Source organism: Ictalurus punctatus, chromosome 14 (genome assembly GCF_001660625.3).
Source record: "Ictalurus punctatus breed USDA103 chromosome 14, Coco_2.0, whole genome shotgun sequence".
NCBI classification, from domain to species: Eukaryota; Metazoa; Chordata; class Actinopteri; order Siluriformes; family Ictaluridae; genus Ictalurus; species Ictalurus punctatus.
The window spans coordinates 28,232,586-28,247,585 of record NC_030429.2 but is presented as its reverse complement, the minus strand read 5'-3'; the positions used below and the strand labels follow the sequence as shown (position 1 = coordinate 28,247,585).

The following is a 15,000-nucleotide window of genomic DNA, read 5'->3' as shown; positions in this document are numbered from 1 at the left end:
TGAGCTGCTGCTGAATGTAAGTCTACTCTATACTCTCTCTCTGTCTCACTCTCTCTGTCTGTCTCACTCTCTCTCTCTCTCATTCACTCTCTGTCTCACTCTCTGTCTCACTCTCTGTCTCACTCTCTGTCTCTCTCTCTGTCTCTCTCTCTGTCTCTCTCTGACTATATAACTGCGGGGGAGAGGCATTACATCACTGACATCAACTCGACCTGGAGGACACGGTATAGTTTGATACAATAACAAAACCGCTTTGTTTATATTTTCATACACGTGCAATATAATGAAAGTTCTACACATACCTCTATATCCCTGTTTTTATTTGAAACCATTTTATGACAGGAAACTAGTCGAGGTTCTGATGACATGAAATAAAAATATTAAACAGCAATGGCGAGATGTAATAGTGGTATTTTTTGTTATATTTATGTTGATATGGGTTTGTGAAAGTTAAAATATTAATTGAAGCTCAGTGTTGAGTTTATAATCACAATTTCAAATCTTTTTTCAATTTAATTACTTTCTGGACTCGACTCGGACTCGGCCATTAAGGACTCGGACTTAAGTCCGACTCGACCCCTTTTGGAGTCGATCGGTTATGGACTTGGTCTCAACTCGGACCCGATAAAGGTGGACTCGAAACCAACACTAGTATTCATAATTTTACTCTTTTTGTTTTTTTGTTTGTTTGTTTTTTTAAAACACACAAACCCTTGCTGAAAATGAAAGGTTAATAAATCTTTGTTTAAAAGTTTATTTGCGCGTCCGTGTGTATAATGCAAACACAAACCGACGCCAGTGTTAATGATGATGTTGTTATAAGCTGAAAGAGAGGAACACTGTGGTGCTGAGCCTAAATAAATCAACTAGTGTGTGCACTGCTGCTTATCCAGTGAAGGAAGTTGGTTGGGTTTAGTTGTGGTCAGAGATGCCGTGTTCTTCTGCGAGAGAGATGGATAGAGTGAGGAAGGTGCTGAGGGAGACAGAGACAGCAGTGTAACGTGTTCACAGCAGGAGAAGAGTGTGTGTGATTCAGGACGAGTCCAGAGGGACGGCGTGTTTCAGCTGGACACGAAGAGGATGAAAAGCGCAGGAGTAAGATACGTGATCGGGTAAAAGAAATGTACAAGTAGATGGTAATAGACGGAAAGTGTAACAGCTGTAGTTCTGACCAATCAGATCACAGAGTGCTGCCAGGAAATCACGCTTTAAAAATGATGTTCTGCCTGATTTGGTTAATTCCGTCCTCCGAGACACTTGAATCCAGCTAAGCGTGTTCATTTTTCCAACTGCTGCATCACAGGAAAGCGTAACACTGGGATTACAGATGCTCTGAGTGGCTAGTGTCACTGTGATTGACAGGAGGGAGAGAGTATGCCCCTCCCACCCAGACAGCACAGCCATTTCTACTCTAGCTGAGGTTTCATCAGGATTCCAAGTCACGCTCGCTCGATGGCATGTCCAACGTTTAATAAAGCACATTACTGACACAAAACATCCAGCACAGGATAACCCAGACCCATGTCATGTGACCTGCTGAGGAGGCATCAAGCTCCGCCCAGTCCTCAGTCCTTATCTCACACTGTACCAAGATTATCTTCTGCTTCTAAACCTCGTGTCCTCTGTGTGTCCTTTTAGATTTTACATCAGAGATACGTTTTTGTGTGTGCGTCTGTGTGTGATGGAGAGAGACGGCGATGTGAGTGTGTGTGTGTGTGATGGAGAGAGACGGCGATGTGAGTGTGTGTGTGCGTGATGGAGTGCTTCCTGCCAAAATCAGTTTATCTTCATGACTGAAACACAGAGTCAGCAAAGAACTCAGTGTAACTGTGGTGCAGCACGTCCTCCTCACGTCCTCCCCACGTCCTCCTCACGTCCTCCTCACGTCCTCCCCACGTCCTCCCCACGTCCTCCCCACGTCCATCAAACAGATGAGAAGCAGACTGTGCACTGAAATCTGTCTGTCTCTCTAGCTCTCTGTCTGTCTGTGTATCTATCTCTGTAACTGTCTGTCTGTCTGAATATCTCACTGTCTGTCTATAACTTGGTCTATCTCTCTATCACTGTCCTTTAGTCTCTCCATCACGTCTATCTCTTAAATGCTCTGTCTATCACTCTGTCCTTCTATTACGCTGTACTTCACTGTGGATAGCTGTCTGTCTCTCTCTGTCTTTCTCTGTCTGTATATCTATCTGGCTAGCACTCTCACCTTCTCTCATTCACTCCCTCCCTCTATCTCCCTCTCTCTCTCTCCCCCACTCTCTCTCTCTCTGTCTATCTCCCTCTCTCTCTCTGTCTCTCTCTCCCTCTGTCCCTCTCTCTGTCCCTCTCTCTCCCCCCCCACTCTCTCTCTCTCTCCCTCTGTCCCTCTCTCTGTCCCTCTCTCTCTCCCCCCCCCACTCTCTCTCTCTCTCTCTCTGTCTATCTCCCTCTCTCCCCCCCACTCTCTCTCTCTCTCTCTGTCTCCCTCTCTCCCCCCCCCCCACTCTCTCTCTCTCCCCCACTCTCTCTCTCTCTGTCTATCTCCCTCTCTCTCTCTGTCTCTCTCTCCCTCTGTCCCTCTCTCTGTCCCTCTCTCTCCCCCCCCCACTCTCTCTCTCTCTCCCTCTGTCCCTCTCTCTGTCCCTCTCTCTCTCCCCCCCCCACTCTCTCTCTCTCTCTCTCTGTCTATCTCCCTCTCTCCCCCCCACTCTCTCTCTCTCTCTCTGTCTCCCTCTCTCCCCCCCCCCACTCTCTCTCTCTCCCCCACTCTCTCTCTCTCTGTCTATCTCCCTCTCTCTCTCTGTCTCTCTCTCCCTCTGTCCCTCTCTCTGTCCCTCTCTCTCCCCCCCCCCACTCTCTCTCTCTCTCCCTCTGTCCCTCTCTCTGTCCCTCTCTCTCTCCCCCCCCCACTCTCTCTCTCTCTCTCTCTGTCTATCTCCCTCTCTCCCCCCCACTCTCTCTCTCTCTCTCTGTCTCCCTCTCTCCCCCCCCCCCCCTCTCTCTCCCCCCCCCCCCACTCTCTCTCTCTCTCTGTCTATCTCCCTCTCTCTCTCTCTCTGTCTATCTCCCTCTCTCTCTCTCTCTCTCTCTCTCTCTCTGTAGTACTGACACTTTTCTACACTATGACAGACCCATCCCAGCGCCTGCACTCGTTAAATCGGGAGCTCGTGCTTAATTAACCCTTACCTGTTCTGCCAGCCCTGGATCAGGTTGGTGTATTTGCTCAGTACTCCTTCCAGCTGAGGCCTCTTTCCTCCTCCTCCTCCTCTTCCGGTGGTCCTCCGTGTCCGGTCCGCGTGGTTGTGGTTCGAGCTCGAGCTTCCTGTGGCCGCTGAGGCGCGCGCTCTGTTGGTCGGTGTTGGCGTTTTCTCCATCGTGTGTGTGTGTGTGTGTGTGTGTGTGTGTGTGTGTGTGTGTGTGTGTGTGTGTAGCGGAAGTGCAGACCAGACTGGTTTCCTGGTTCTCCTAAACCCTCTGCTGTAATAAACTGGAGTTCATCATACCCCTGCTCCGGAGGTGTGTTACGGTGCGCATTGTGAAGTCTCGCGCTCTCTCTGTTCCCCGTGTGTGTGTGTGTGTGTGTGTGTGTGTGTGTGTGTGTGTGTGTAGCTGCAGCGCAGACCCTCCCACCAGCGCGTTCCAGCTAGAACATAAGAACGCGCATGGCAGTGTGTTTTGGGAGTTATTGCACAAACCGGACATGCATCACGTGGTATCTGCATGCAACCCGCCCGCCCCCCCTTTTCTGTCTGTGTCTGTCTCTCTCTCTCTCTCTGTCTCTCTCTCTCTCTGTCTCTCTCTCTCTGTCTCTCACTTTCTGTCTCTCTCTCTGTCTCTCTCTCTCTCTGTCTCTCACTTTCTGTCTCTCTCTCTCTCTCTGTCTCTCACTTTCTGTCTCTCTGTGTCTCTCTCTCTCGCTCTCTGTCACTCGCTCTCTGTCTCTCTCTCTGTCTAACTCTCTTTCTCTGTGTCTCTGTGTCTCTGTCTCTCACTCTCTTTCTCGCTCTCTGTCTCTCTCTCTGTCTAACTCTCTTTCTCTGTGTCTCTGTCTCTCTGTGTCTCTGTCTCACTCTCTGTCTCTCTGTGTCTCTGTCTCTCTCTCACTCTCTTTTTCGCTCTCTGTCTGTCACTCTCTCTGTGTGTCTCCGTCTCCCTCTCCCTCTCTCTCTCTCTCTCTCTCTCTCTCTGCAACACTGCATTTTCTGTTATCTTTAAAACTATTTGTTTATTTCACTCCACTCATGTCTTTACATAATGTTTGACATCTATATTTCTGATGTGGTATACAGTATTAAAATAATATTCAGTTATTAGTGTTATTCTGTTCTTCCACACTCCACTCTTCTGGGAAGGCTTTCCACTAGATTTTGGGGCGTGGCTGTGGGGATTTGTGAGTGTGATTTTGGGGCGTGGCTGTGGGGATTAGTGATCATTCAGCTACGAGAGCGTTAGTGAGGTTGAGGTTAATCGCTGATGTTGATGTAAGGAGACTCCAGTTCCAGTTCATCCCAAAGGTGTTCAGTGAGGCTGAGGTCAGGGCTCTGTACAGAACACTCCAGATCTCCTACCTTGTTACTCATCGCATCAGTCAGCTGATTAGATAGCTAGATAATGTGAACTGCTACTTTCCTAGTTATAACCCACAAAACATTTAGAAATTATACGGAAATACAAACCTGGCACTACAAATGTATCAAAACGCTAGCTAGCTACATATGGAAACAGTGACGGAGCCACAGTGTTGGCTCAATTTATGCTGCATCATACTTAAACAGTGCACGTAAAGAAATACAAATAATTCAGTGGCAAAAATGTTGTTTATTTACTAGAGATAAAATGTGTGCTACGCATCCAGAGTTGCTGGTACAGACTTCTCGCTTCCCTGCTGCAATCCAGTCCTCACGTTGTGTTTTGTTTTTTGAATATATATAATAAACACTTTAATTTCTGAAAGTAGGTTAGATCCAGGGCTGCGGGAGCATCCAACCACCGACTGATCAAAAACATCAGAGGAACGAAGTCGCCACTTCCTTAAACCAGCGAATAGCCAGTGAAATGGTCAGTGTCTCAAAAACCACACACGAGACCTGAGACTAGAATAAAAATCAATTCAGCACTGGAAAACAGAAAATCTTTTTTATCAGCCTTTGCGTGGGGAATCAAGGTCACTGCGGTACACACACATGTCTAAAGTACAAACATTATCCACTGCATAATCTCCACTTTTTCCTCTCCTGCAAGTCATCTTGTCCTGCAATCCTTCCACCTGCCCATTGTCACACCGGCCCATCGCTATCATCAGTGACCCCATAACATCACCCGGTCACCTCCTGACGAAACCCAGTCTGGATCCCACAGACTAAACCAGACCCTCACCCACCTGCAGTACCTAAATCACTTATCACACCCCACACTGCACCACGCTCCCTCCGATCCTCTAGCACCGCTCGCCTGGTCCCACCATCTCTCAGGACACAAGGAAGACCTGCATTAAGACTCCTCTCTGTTCTGCACCTCGGTGGAGGAATGAATTCCCCTAGACGACCGAACAGCTGAGACTCTGGCAGACTTCCAACAACGTCTAAAGACCTACCTCTTCCTGAAGTACTAGCACTTTAATGAAAAAATTGTGTTGTTTGATTGTTTTCCTTACTATATTATCTGCTAACAGAGTTTTAGACTGAAGGTATATTAGTCTGTGACCTAGTGACCCAGTATCTGGATGAATTTACTGATAGAGACTTCAATCCCATAAATGTAAATTGGAAGAAAAAAAAAGGTCATTAATAATTAAAGAGAATTTAAAATTTATGGAGTTGTGCCCGAGGGCTTTATGAAAATGTACGTACGAGTGAAGGAGGGTGAGGCAACAAACAATGAGGTGATGGATGGTGATAAATGACTCCAGAACTAATGTTTGAGGTCCTTATTTGTTAAGGTTTGTGTTTGTGTCATTAAAAACCAATAAAAAGAAAGACAATGCTGACGTATGAGGACATGGAGAAATATTTGTCACACAGGTTCCTCTTCCAGCGTCAGTTAGGTGACTTTAGCATAAAGATAAGTGGACAATAAGCAATATACTGTTTTATCATGTTTGTTATTCGTCATCATTTAAAGAAAATATACAGGACTGATCAGGAGCTCTAATGGATATATGTTTTTATCAGCTTGTGCTAATATAAATAATAACGTTAATAGATACATATTAATGTATGAATTTTGATGAACTTCCTAGCGAGTAGCTTCACGTACAAACACAACTCTGACTAGCTAACACGTTCTTAAATCTAAGACTTACATCAAACTCACAGTTTGCACAGATTCCTCTGACCTGATCAGTGTTTTATAATTTTTTTTAAAAACTTTTCTTTGTTCAGCATGAAAAATGACATTAACGCACAAATTAAAGAACTGTCTAATAAATATAAAATATAAAACATGTAGAAACTTCATGTCATTGACAAAACAAATAAATGATGTGGTTTTTGTCCCCAGAAAACTTATTTTTTTCTTTTCATTTGTTCACTTTTCTACTTCTGGATGTCATGTTATCTTTGATGTCTGTCATCTTTGTTTAGTTCAGTTTAGTTTAGTTTAGTTTTTCTTTGTGTAGTTTTGTTGCACATTTTTAAATGTCTGTGTCGTGAAAAGTCGAGAACATTAAATGTGTATTAATGAGGAAATAAAAGAATTGTGAATATTATTTTTATTTAGAACCTTTAACTGTTTAACACCCAAACTTTTTCCCAAACATGTCCAGTTCCCGGATGAACTAGCTAACCCCAGTACCATGCACTGAGATTATTAAACACTCTGTAGCCTCTGTATCTTTTTACGTGATCACAAATGCGACAAGCGTGTTCTAGACCGAAATATGAACCTTCAGCGGTGAAGTGTTGTCTCCAGGTGAAGTACTGTTCATAAGCTTCCTGGTTCTGGTCCAGAAGTGTGAGATGTTCTGCCAGTTCTTGAGGGGATTTGAAATCGTCCACGTGAATGAATGACTCTGCTGGAATGAATTCCTCATAGTTCTCCCTGGGTGGACCGAGAACCACAGGAACCGTGCCGAATTTCATGGAGTTAAACAGCTTTTCTGTGAAGTAGTCTTTGTGGACAGAGTTCTCGAATGATAAGTAGAATTTACAGCTGGACAGGGTTTTGTAATACTCTTCTAGACTTAGTTGTCTTTCAAATGCCCCGCCGTACGTGTGAATCTGAACATGTTTCCGTAATTCATAAAAATATGGGACTCTTTTTAAGCGTGTGTTCCAGATCTTGACGATCCAGCACACTAATTTGTCCTTCGGTGGGATTTGGAAGGCTTTGTCCTCCTCAGATGCTTCTACGATTCTCCCGTAAGGAACCCAAACGTCCGAATCTCTGCGATAACTCGCCGTCAGGTTGAACAACCCATCGAGCTGAGCTCGTCTCTGGGAATTCCCGGGAGACTCCATGTTCATCCAGACCCACTTCTGCAACAGTGGTCTCCTCATCCTCAGCAGCTCATAGACGTTAGACTGGATGTCTCTGTGATGGAAAATGACCGTGTGAACTTTCTCGTACTCGCTTCGGTTGTCCGTAAGGCGACAGCCTGTGATGTTGAACAGCTTGCTGCAAGACTCCATCTTGAACCGATGTCCGAACGGCCACGTCCAAATCAAAACCACAGTGTCACGGTCCAGGTTTCTCCTCCAGTTTGCAGGAACTTCATCTCCTGCTTCTTCTTCTTTAGCAATGTTGTGGTTTGATGTTTCTTTTTTACAAGACAGCGAACCCATAGACGGCATGAACAGAAGATAGAATAATCCTTCAAAACACAGCAGGGTGATGAGGACCAGGAGAATCAGCCAGAATCGCTGTGGATGTTCCGACTTCATTATTTATTTCTGAGAGGAAATTAATTAAACAAACGAGTTCACCAATCAGGAACAAGTAATGACAAGTAATCCAGATTAATTTAAATAACATTTCTATTAAATATAACAATAATTTTAGGATTGTACATTTTATTGACTATCACTTTTATGTAAATAATTTTTAAGAATTGCTATGTTATATATATATATATACATATATAAAGCCATTGTGTTACACAATAAAACACATTTAAATATTATTCCATACTGAGAGTAGAGTAGTCTGTTTACTACACACGTATGATAAAAAAGTATTAAACTCTTAAGAAATATAAATTATTTTAAATGATATGTATTATATATCTAATATTGCAATTCTAAATTCAATTTTATTAATTATGTTTTTAAAAGGATTAAGGGTTAAGCGAGTAGAGTAACCGTTTACTTCAGCATTTATATATAACATAATAATATTAGCATTTTATTTGAATAGTTTATTTATTTATAATTATATATGATACATGCACAGTTTAGTGAACAGTTATGTAAACGTTTGTTGATTATTAAAATGTTAATGAAACACGTTCTTTCTGGGACTAAACGTCATAGAAATGAAAATTTAATTACAGCATGTTATTAAATGTCGGTAATAAACTGAACTCGGGTCAGTGTGTATAAATATTGGCACCTGTCAGTCAGTCTTACCATTGAATTTTGGGCATTTTACTAGTATATGGAGTAAATGTCAGTGAATGTAGCTGCTTTTTCTGTTGAGGTGTTCATTTGGTAAACGTACCGAATCATTCGAACATCTCCTATTCACTGTTTACATTATATACACAGTACTGTATTTGTTTTTAGTACAAACTTTGTTATAGATGTTTATTTTATGACTTCTACATTATCAAATCAGTACAAAAGCACTTTAGATGTCCAAACACATATCGTTTTCCAGCGCTAAATTAAATGCTACAGAAAAATAACCTGTAAATGTCAGTAAAGAAAGCAGAGTATTACGCAATAAACACTTTTCAGACAAGAAAAACACGATGAATTGTGCTGGGTTTCGCTGCAGGAATAAGACGCGAGTGTGACAGTCAGAGTCTACAGAAGAACCGAGTCAAACGGCCGTTACACCAAATACTGACTTTCTTTAATTTATTACTGTTCTTTATAGTTGTTGTTTTTTTGTTTTTTTTTTAAAGAAAATCTGTTTAATTTAATTATCTTTGAAGGCATGTTTGCTCTACAGCATTTCTATACAAGACTTTTAGACACTACTTATATATAAAGTATATTTCATTATAACTCCTGAACCTGCACCAGACAATGAACTCACCTGATGTTCTTCTTCTGGCAGATCTTCAGGATCTCAGCACATTGTGTCTGTGTATCTGCATTTAGCGAACACCTTCTTACATTAGATCAGTTTCTGGTGTTCACACCCAGGTTTACACACCACACACCCTATGAGTGAAAAATTTAGCCAATTTAAACAAACTGTGTGTGTGTGTGTGTGAGTGTGGGCATATTGGCTGAATTTTGTGCAGTATCACTTCACTCTGGAACAGAAAACAGGCACTTGATTTAACTTTTATTTTAACTTTATCTACATATGTATATAATCTTTCTAGGATTGCTTATTAATCTAAGAATAATAAATATAATCTGACTATGTGATAATGATAAATTTGGTGTTCCACAAGGTTCTGTTTTAGGCCCACTGCTTTTTACTTGATATATGCTACCTCCAGGTCAAATTATTCATAAACATGGAATTATCTTCCACTGTTATGCTGATGATATGCTGATGATATGCTGATGATATGCTGATGTTTCAGCGAAGCCAGAGGACAGACAGCAGCTTAGTAAAGTTGAGGATTGTGTAAAGGACATTAGACGTTGGATTATTATTAACTTCCTTTTACTTAATTCTGATCAGACAGAAGAACTTGTGTTAGGACCACGTGTAGCTAGAAGTAATCTTTCTGATCACATGGTTACTCTGGATGGACTTTCTGTTTCATCATGTGCAGCAGTAAAAGACCTTGGAGTGATTATTGACTCCAGTCTATCATCTGATGCTCATGTAGATAATATTACTAGGATAGTCTTCTTTCATCTCAGAAATATTTCTAAAATAAGAAAAATATTGTCACTACATGATGCAGAAATATTAGTTCATGCTTTCATCACCTCTAGACTAGATTACTGTAATGCCTTACTGTCTGGATGTTCCAGTAGGAGCATAAACAAGCTCCAGTTAGTCCAGAATTCAGCTGCTAGAGTCCTAACTAGAACCAGCTGCTATAACATAAGTGACAACAGGAACTAATGTTCCTGCTGTAGACCAATGGGTTTGAAATGAAGCAATCAAGATGTGATTGAAGTTTAGACTTTTAGCTTTAATTCAAGGGGTTTAACAAAAAATACTGCATCAACCGTTTAGGTTACAGTCATTTTTTTAGAGTCCCTCCATTTTCACAGGCTCAAAAGTAATTGGACAATCAACTTGTAAGCAGTGTCATGGCCAGGTGTGGCCTGTTTCCTCATTATCCATCTATCCATCCACCCATCCATTTTCTGTGCTGCTTATCCTACACAGGGTCACAGGGAGCCAGGAGTCTATGACAGGAGACTTTGGGCACAAGGCAGGGGACAACCTGATGGGGTGCCAACCCCCAGGGTACAATCACACACATACTTAAATACTCATTCTCACACTGCAGACACTTTGGAAATGCCAATCAGCCTACAGCCCATGTCTTTGGACCGGGGAAGGAAACCAAAGTACCTGTAGAAAACCCTCTAAGCATGGGGAGAACATGCAAAGACCGCACACACAGGGCAGAGGCAGGATTTGAACCTCCAACCCTGGAGGTGTGAGGCAAATGTGCTAACTTCTAAGCCACTGTGCCTACTGTTTCCTCATTATTTCAGAAAATATTAATAAAGGTAAAAGGTCTGGAGTTGATTCCAAGTGTTCAATTTGCATTCGGTAGCTGTTCATGGGAACTCTCAATATGTGGTCCAAAGAGGTGTCCATGTAAGTGAAGGAGACCATCATTAGGCTGAAAAAAACCCAAAACAGACCTATCAGAGAGACAAAAGAAACTTTAAGAGTGGTACATTCTTAAAAAGAAGGAATGCACTGGTGAGCTCAGCAACACTGAAAGGCCTGGAAGACCAGGGAGGACAACTAAAGTGGATGATCATGGAATTCTATCCTAGGTGAAGAAAAACCTCTTCACAACATCTAGCCAAGTCATGAACACACTGGAGGAGGAAAGTGTATTATTCTCAAATTATACACTCAAGAAATGCCTTCATGAATGTAAATACCTTTTACCTCAAGATGCAAACCCCTGGTAACACTCAAGAACAGAAAGGCCAGATTAGACTTTGCTAAAAAAAAAAAAAAAAACTGACAAGTTCTGATGCCAGATTTTTTGGACAGATGAAACCAAGATGAACTTCTACCAGAAAGATGGTAAGAGAAGAGCATGGAGAAGGAAAGGAAAGGCTCATGTTCCAAAGCATACCATATCATCTCTCAAACATGGTGGAGGTAGTGTTATGGCGTGGAAGTGTATGGCTGCCAGTGCAACTGGGTCACTGGTTTTTATTGATGATGTGACTGCTAATAGAAGGAGCAGGATGAATTCTGAAGTTTCTTTCTGCTCAGATGCAGTCAAATGCTGCAAAACTGACAGGACGGCGCTTCACAGTACAGAAACGACCCAAAATGTACGAACGCAACCCAAGAGCTTCTTAAGGCAAAGAAATAAGGCAGCTTTTCACTTACTGAAGACAAAACTGAAGGCAGAAAGACCCATAAACAAGCAGCAGCTGAAGGCAGCTGCAGTAAAGACCTGGCAAAACATCTCACAGGAGGAAACTCAGCATTTGGTGGTTGATGGGTTCCAGACTTCAGGCTGTCATTATCTGCAAAGGATTTGCATCCAAGTATTAAAAATAATCTTTATATTTATAATGATGTTATTTTGTACAATTACTTTTGAGCCTGTGAAAATGGCTGTGATTCCTAAAGGGTTAATGCAGTATTTTAGTTAAACCCCTCGAATTAAAGCTGATTTCAAATGCACAGTTGTGTAGAGAGGAAAAAGATAAGAAAACTGTGTCCATGTGCAAATACTCCTGGACCTGACTGAACCTAAAAACATAAAAAGCATGATGTGCAGTTCTTTAATAAACGAATAACTGTAATTGTTGGTACATTTCTGTGGTATAGGAGGAATAGAACACTTGCGGACATGCTGTTGTAGGAAAATAATCAGTATCTCCTCTTTAGTTACTATTCTCGCTCATGTTACCTGAATAAACTCTAGCTCTTCTCTGTCTCTCGATTAAAGTGCGTTAAGAGAAATGTAGATCTTGAGATATTGGGAATCATTTATATTTAGATCCATATATTATTTATTTGTTTGTTTGTTTGTTTGTTTGTTTGTTTATTAATTTATTTGTTAATTTTTGGAAGAGGTGGAACATTTACACTGTCTGTGATGTAAAGTCATTTTAAATGTTATTTTACGGACTGTTTGGAAATTAAGGAAATATTTTAAAGGGTATTTATTTGTAAATGTATGTTAATGTTGTAAATGTGGTTAGCACATTCGCTTCACACTTCCCACGTCAGGGGTTCAATTCCCACTGTGGCCCTGTGTGTGTGGAGTTTGCATGTTCTCCCCGTGCTGTGGGGGTTTCCTCCGGGTACTCCGGTTTCTGCCCCCATTCCAAAGACATGCATGGTAGGCTGATTGGTGTGTCTAAAGTGTCCATAGTGTATGAATGAGTGTGTATGTGATTGTGTGATGTATTGGCACCCTGTCCAGGGTGTACCCTGCCTTTTGCCCCATGCTCTCTGGGATAGACTCCAGGTTCCCTGTGACCCTGAGAAGGATAAGCGGATGGATGGATATTAGATTTGTACTTTTATATTTATAGTTATAAAATTTTAACTGTATTTTATTTTTATTTCTGCACAATTTTCAACAGTAATTTAGTTCTATTTGTGTTTTTAGTTCTATTTTTGTAATTATATACTTTTCATTATACTTATTATTATTATTATTATTATTATTATTATTATTATTATTACTACATCCCAAACTCAAGAGGGCGCTATTAGAACCAATAAACACGGAGAAAGATTACATAAGAAGAAGAGTGCAGGCCGACTCCCAGACGCATTCTTGTTAAATCTGAAGTGCACTACATGATGATGCAGTGTACATATACGTTATTATACACCATGTGGTGCGCATGTATAGGGAGTATAACGTTTTTCCTCTATAATAAAATACTTGTGTACGGTTTTTATGAATTTAAACTGTTAACATTGTTCGTGTTTTGTCAGATTCGCGGCAGTTAGCATCTGGCTAATGAGCGAGTTGCTACTCAACACACATCTCTCCGCTGCCTATATAGGTACACTACATAGGGTGTGTTACTACACATTCCTCACGATACCTAGTGCACTATTTGTTTAAGAAGGCGTTGTTTAGGATGGAGCCGGCCGCCTGAGGAGATCTGTGGTGAGTCCAGAGGATCTTTATATTGTAGAAGCTACATTTTATGTTAGTGTTTGAAGTTTGTTGGTCGACGTCCGACATGGGCATGTTTATTACCACTAAAACAATTTAGAGTTAATTTAAATCGCAGAAGAATTACACACATTCTTAATAATGATAATATAATCACATCCAAAGACAGTGTCTTTACAGAAACGTTTGTGGGACAAAACTACGCTCTAACTACACTTCCTACAAAACTACTCTACACATCCTACAAAACTACTCTCTAACTACACTTCCTACAAAACTACACTTCCTACAAAACTACTCTCTAACTACACTTCCTACAAAACTACACTTCCTACAAAACTACTCTCTAACTACACTTCCTACAAAACTACTCTACACATCCTACAAAACTACTCTCTAACTACACTTCCTACAAAACTACACTTCCTACAAAACTACTCTCTAACTACACTTCCTACAAAACTACACTTCCTACAAAACTACTCTCTAACTACACTTCCTACAAAACTACTCTCTAACTACACTTCCTACAAAACTACACTTCCTACAAAACTACTCTACACATCCTACAAAACTACTCTCTAACTACACTTCCTACAAAACTACACTTCCTACAAAACTACACTTCCTACAAAACTACTCTCTAACTACACTTCCTACAAAACTACACTTCCTACAAAACTACTCTCTAACTACACTTCCTACAAAACTACTAACTACACTCCAGCTACACTTCCTATGTTCAACTATGCTTCTGTTTTTGCTTCCTACAAAACTACATTCAAACCTTGCTACCTATGAAATTATGCTTTAACAGCGCTTCATGTGAAACTAAATTCCACCCACGATCTTAACTCTTCAGGGTTCAGCCATTTTGTAGTCTTGTCCAACGATTTATATTCTAACACATTATATTCCGTGGATGTTTCACTATAATAATAACCTGTAAGTATGAGGAGCATCTGTTGCACCATTTATCATGAACTTATGCACCGATTCATGCCTCTAAACTCCAACTATATTCATGTGACCTTAAATTTCTTGAAATCATAGGTATAATATCACACTGTTTACATGGTGGTGAATCTTTTTTTCTTTTCAGAGTCGCAGAGTCACAGTGTGATGAAACATGGCTTTGCAGCAGATTCTCGTTTTGCTGAGGCCACGCGGGAGCCGATTATCACGATCAGTTACTGTGTTCAAATACTTCAGCACAACAAAAGCAGACTATAATGAAACAAAAACAGACTCCAACAATGAGAAAACAGACTCTTCGTCCCTTGGTTCTGGTTCTGAGAACAAGTCTTTGTTGGAGAACCTCAGTGTGCTCGGTGTGGATGTGCAGATGGCGCGGCGCCGTCAACCTGGTGTTTTCCGCAAAATCCAAACAAATGAGCAAGGATTGATTGATTTCCTTGCACAGAAAGGTGCCAGCCGTGATATAATCGCTAGCATAATTTCCCGTTTTCCACGTGCCATAACAAGATCCGAGGAACACCTGGAAGAACGTTGGCGTCTGTGGCGCAGCATTTTCAACAGCGATGCCGAGGTTGTTAATATCCTAAACCGTTCTCCAGAGTCATTCTTCCGCTCAA

The 15,000-nt window shown here is 41.3% G+C and overlaps 3 protein-coding genes across 5 annotated transcripts in view; 1 reads left to right on the top strand and 2 right to left on the bottom strand.

Moving 5' to 3' along the window:
• The window catches only part of LOC108274826 (oxysterol-binding protein-related protein 10), a 9,033-nt gene extending 5,420 nt beyond the window's left edge, over nucleotides 1–3,613 (bottom strand). The window contains exon 1 of the mRNA XM_017485244.3: nucleotides 3,169–3,613. Within this exon, the coding sequence (XP_017340733.1) occupies nucleotides 3,169–3,356 (188 nt within the window). The 5' untranslated portion in view covers nucleotides 3,357–3,613. The remainder of the gene's footprint in view (nucleotides 1–3,168) is intronic.
• A 3,148-nt stretch (nucleotides 3,614–6,761) lies between these two features.
• Nucleotides 6,762–7,772, bottom strand: LOC124628880 (4-galactosyl-N-acetylglucosaminide 3-alpha-L-fucosyltransferase 9-like). Its single transcript, XM_047160066.2, has one exon. The coding sequence runs from the start codon at nucleotides 7,770–7,772 to the stop codon at nucleotides 6,762–6,764; it is 1,011 nt and encodes a 336-aa protein (XP_047016022.1).
• Nucleotides 7,773–13,018: 5,246 nt separating this feature from the next.
• LOC108274823 (transcription termination factor 1, mitochondrial) overlaps nucleotides 13,019–15,000 on the top strand; it is a 5,013-nt gene continuing 3,031 nt past the window's right edge. For 2 of the 3 annotated variants that reach the window (XR_001814551.3, XM_047160060.2), the window contains exons 1-2: nucleotides 13,019–13,396; nucleotides 14,508–15,000. The exon at nucleotides 14,508–15,000 is cut by the window's right edge. Coding sequence is in view for 2 of the 3 variants with exons in the window: in XM_047160060.2 (XP_047016016.1) it covers nucleotides 14,535–15,000 (466 nt within the window). In the remaining variant the exon portion in view is untranslated. The remainder of the gene's footprint in view (nucleotides 13,397–14,507) is intronic. The other variant, XM_017485237.3, reaches the window with a different exon arrangement.

What these genes read in the sequence shown, in the direction of transcription:
- LOC124628880 (XM_047160066.2), bottom strand. Translation starts at nt 7,772, where the DNA reads ATGCCGTCTATGGGTTCGCTGTCTTGTAAAAAAGAAACATCAAACCAC.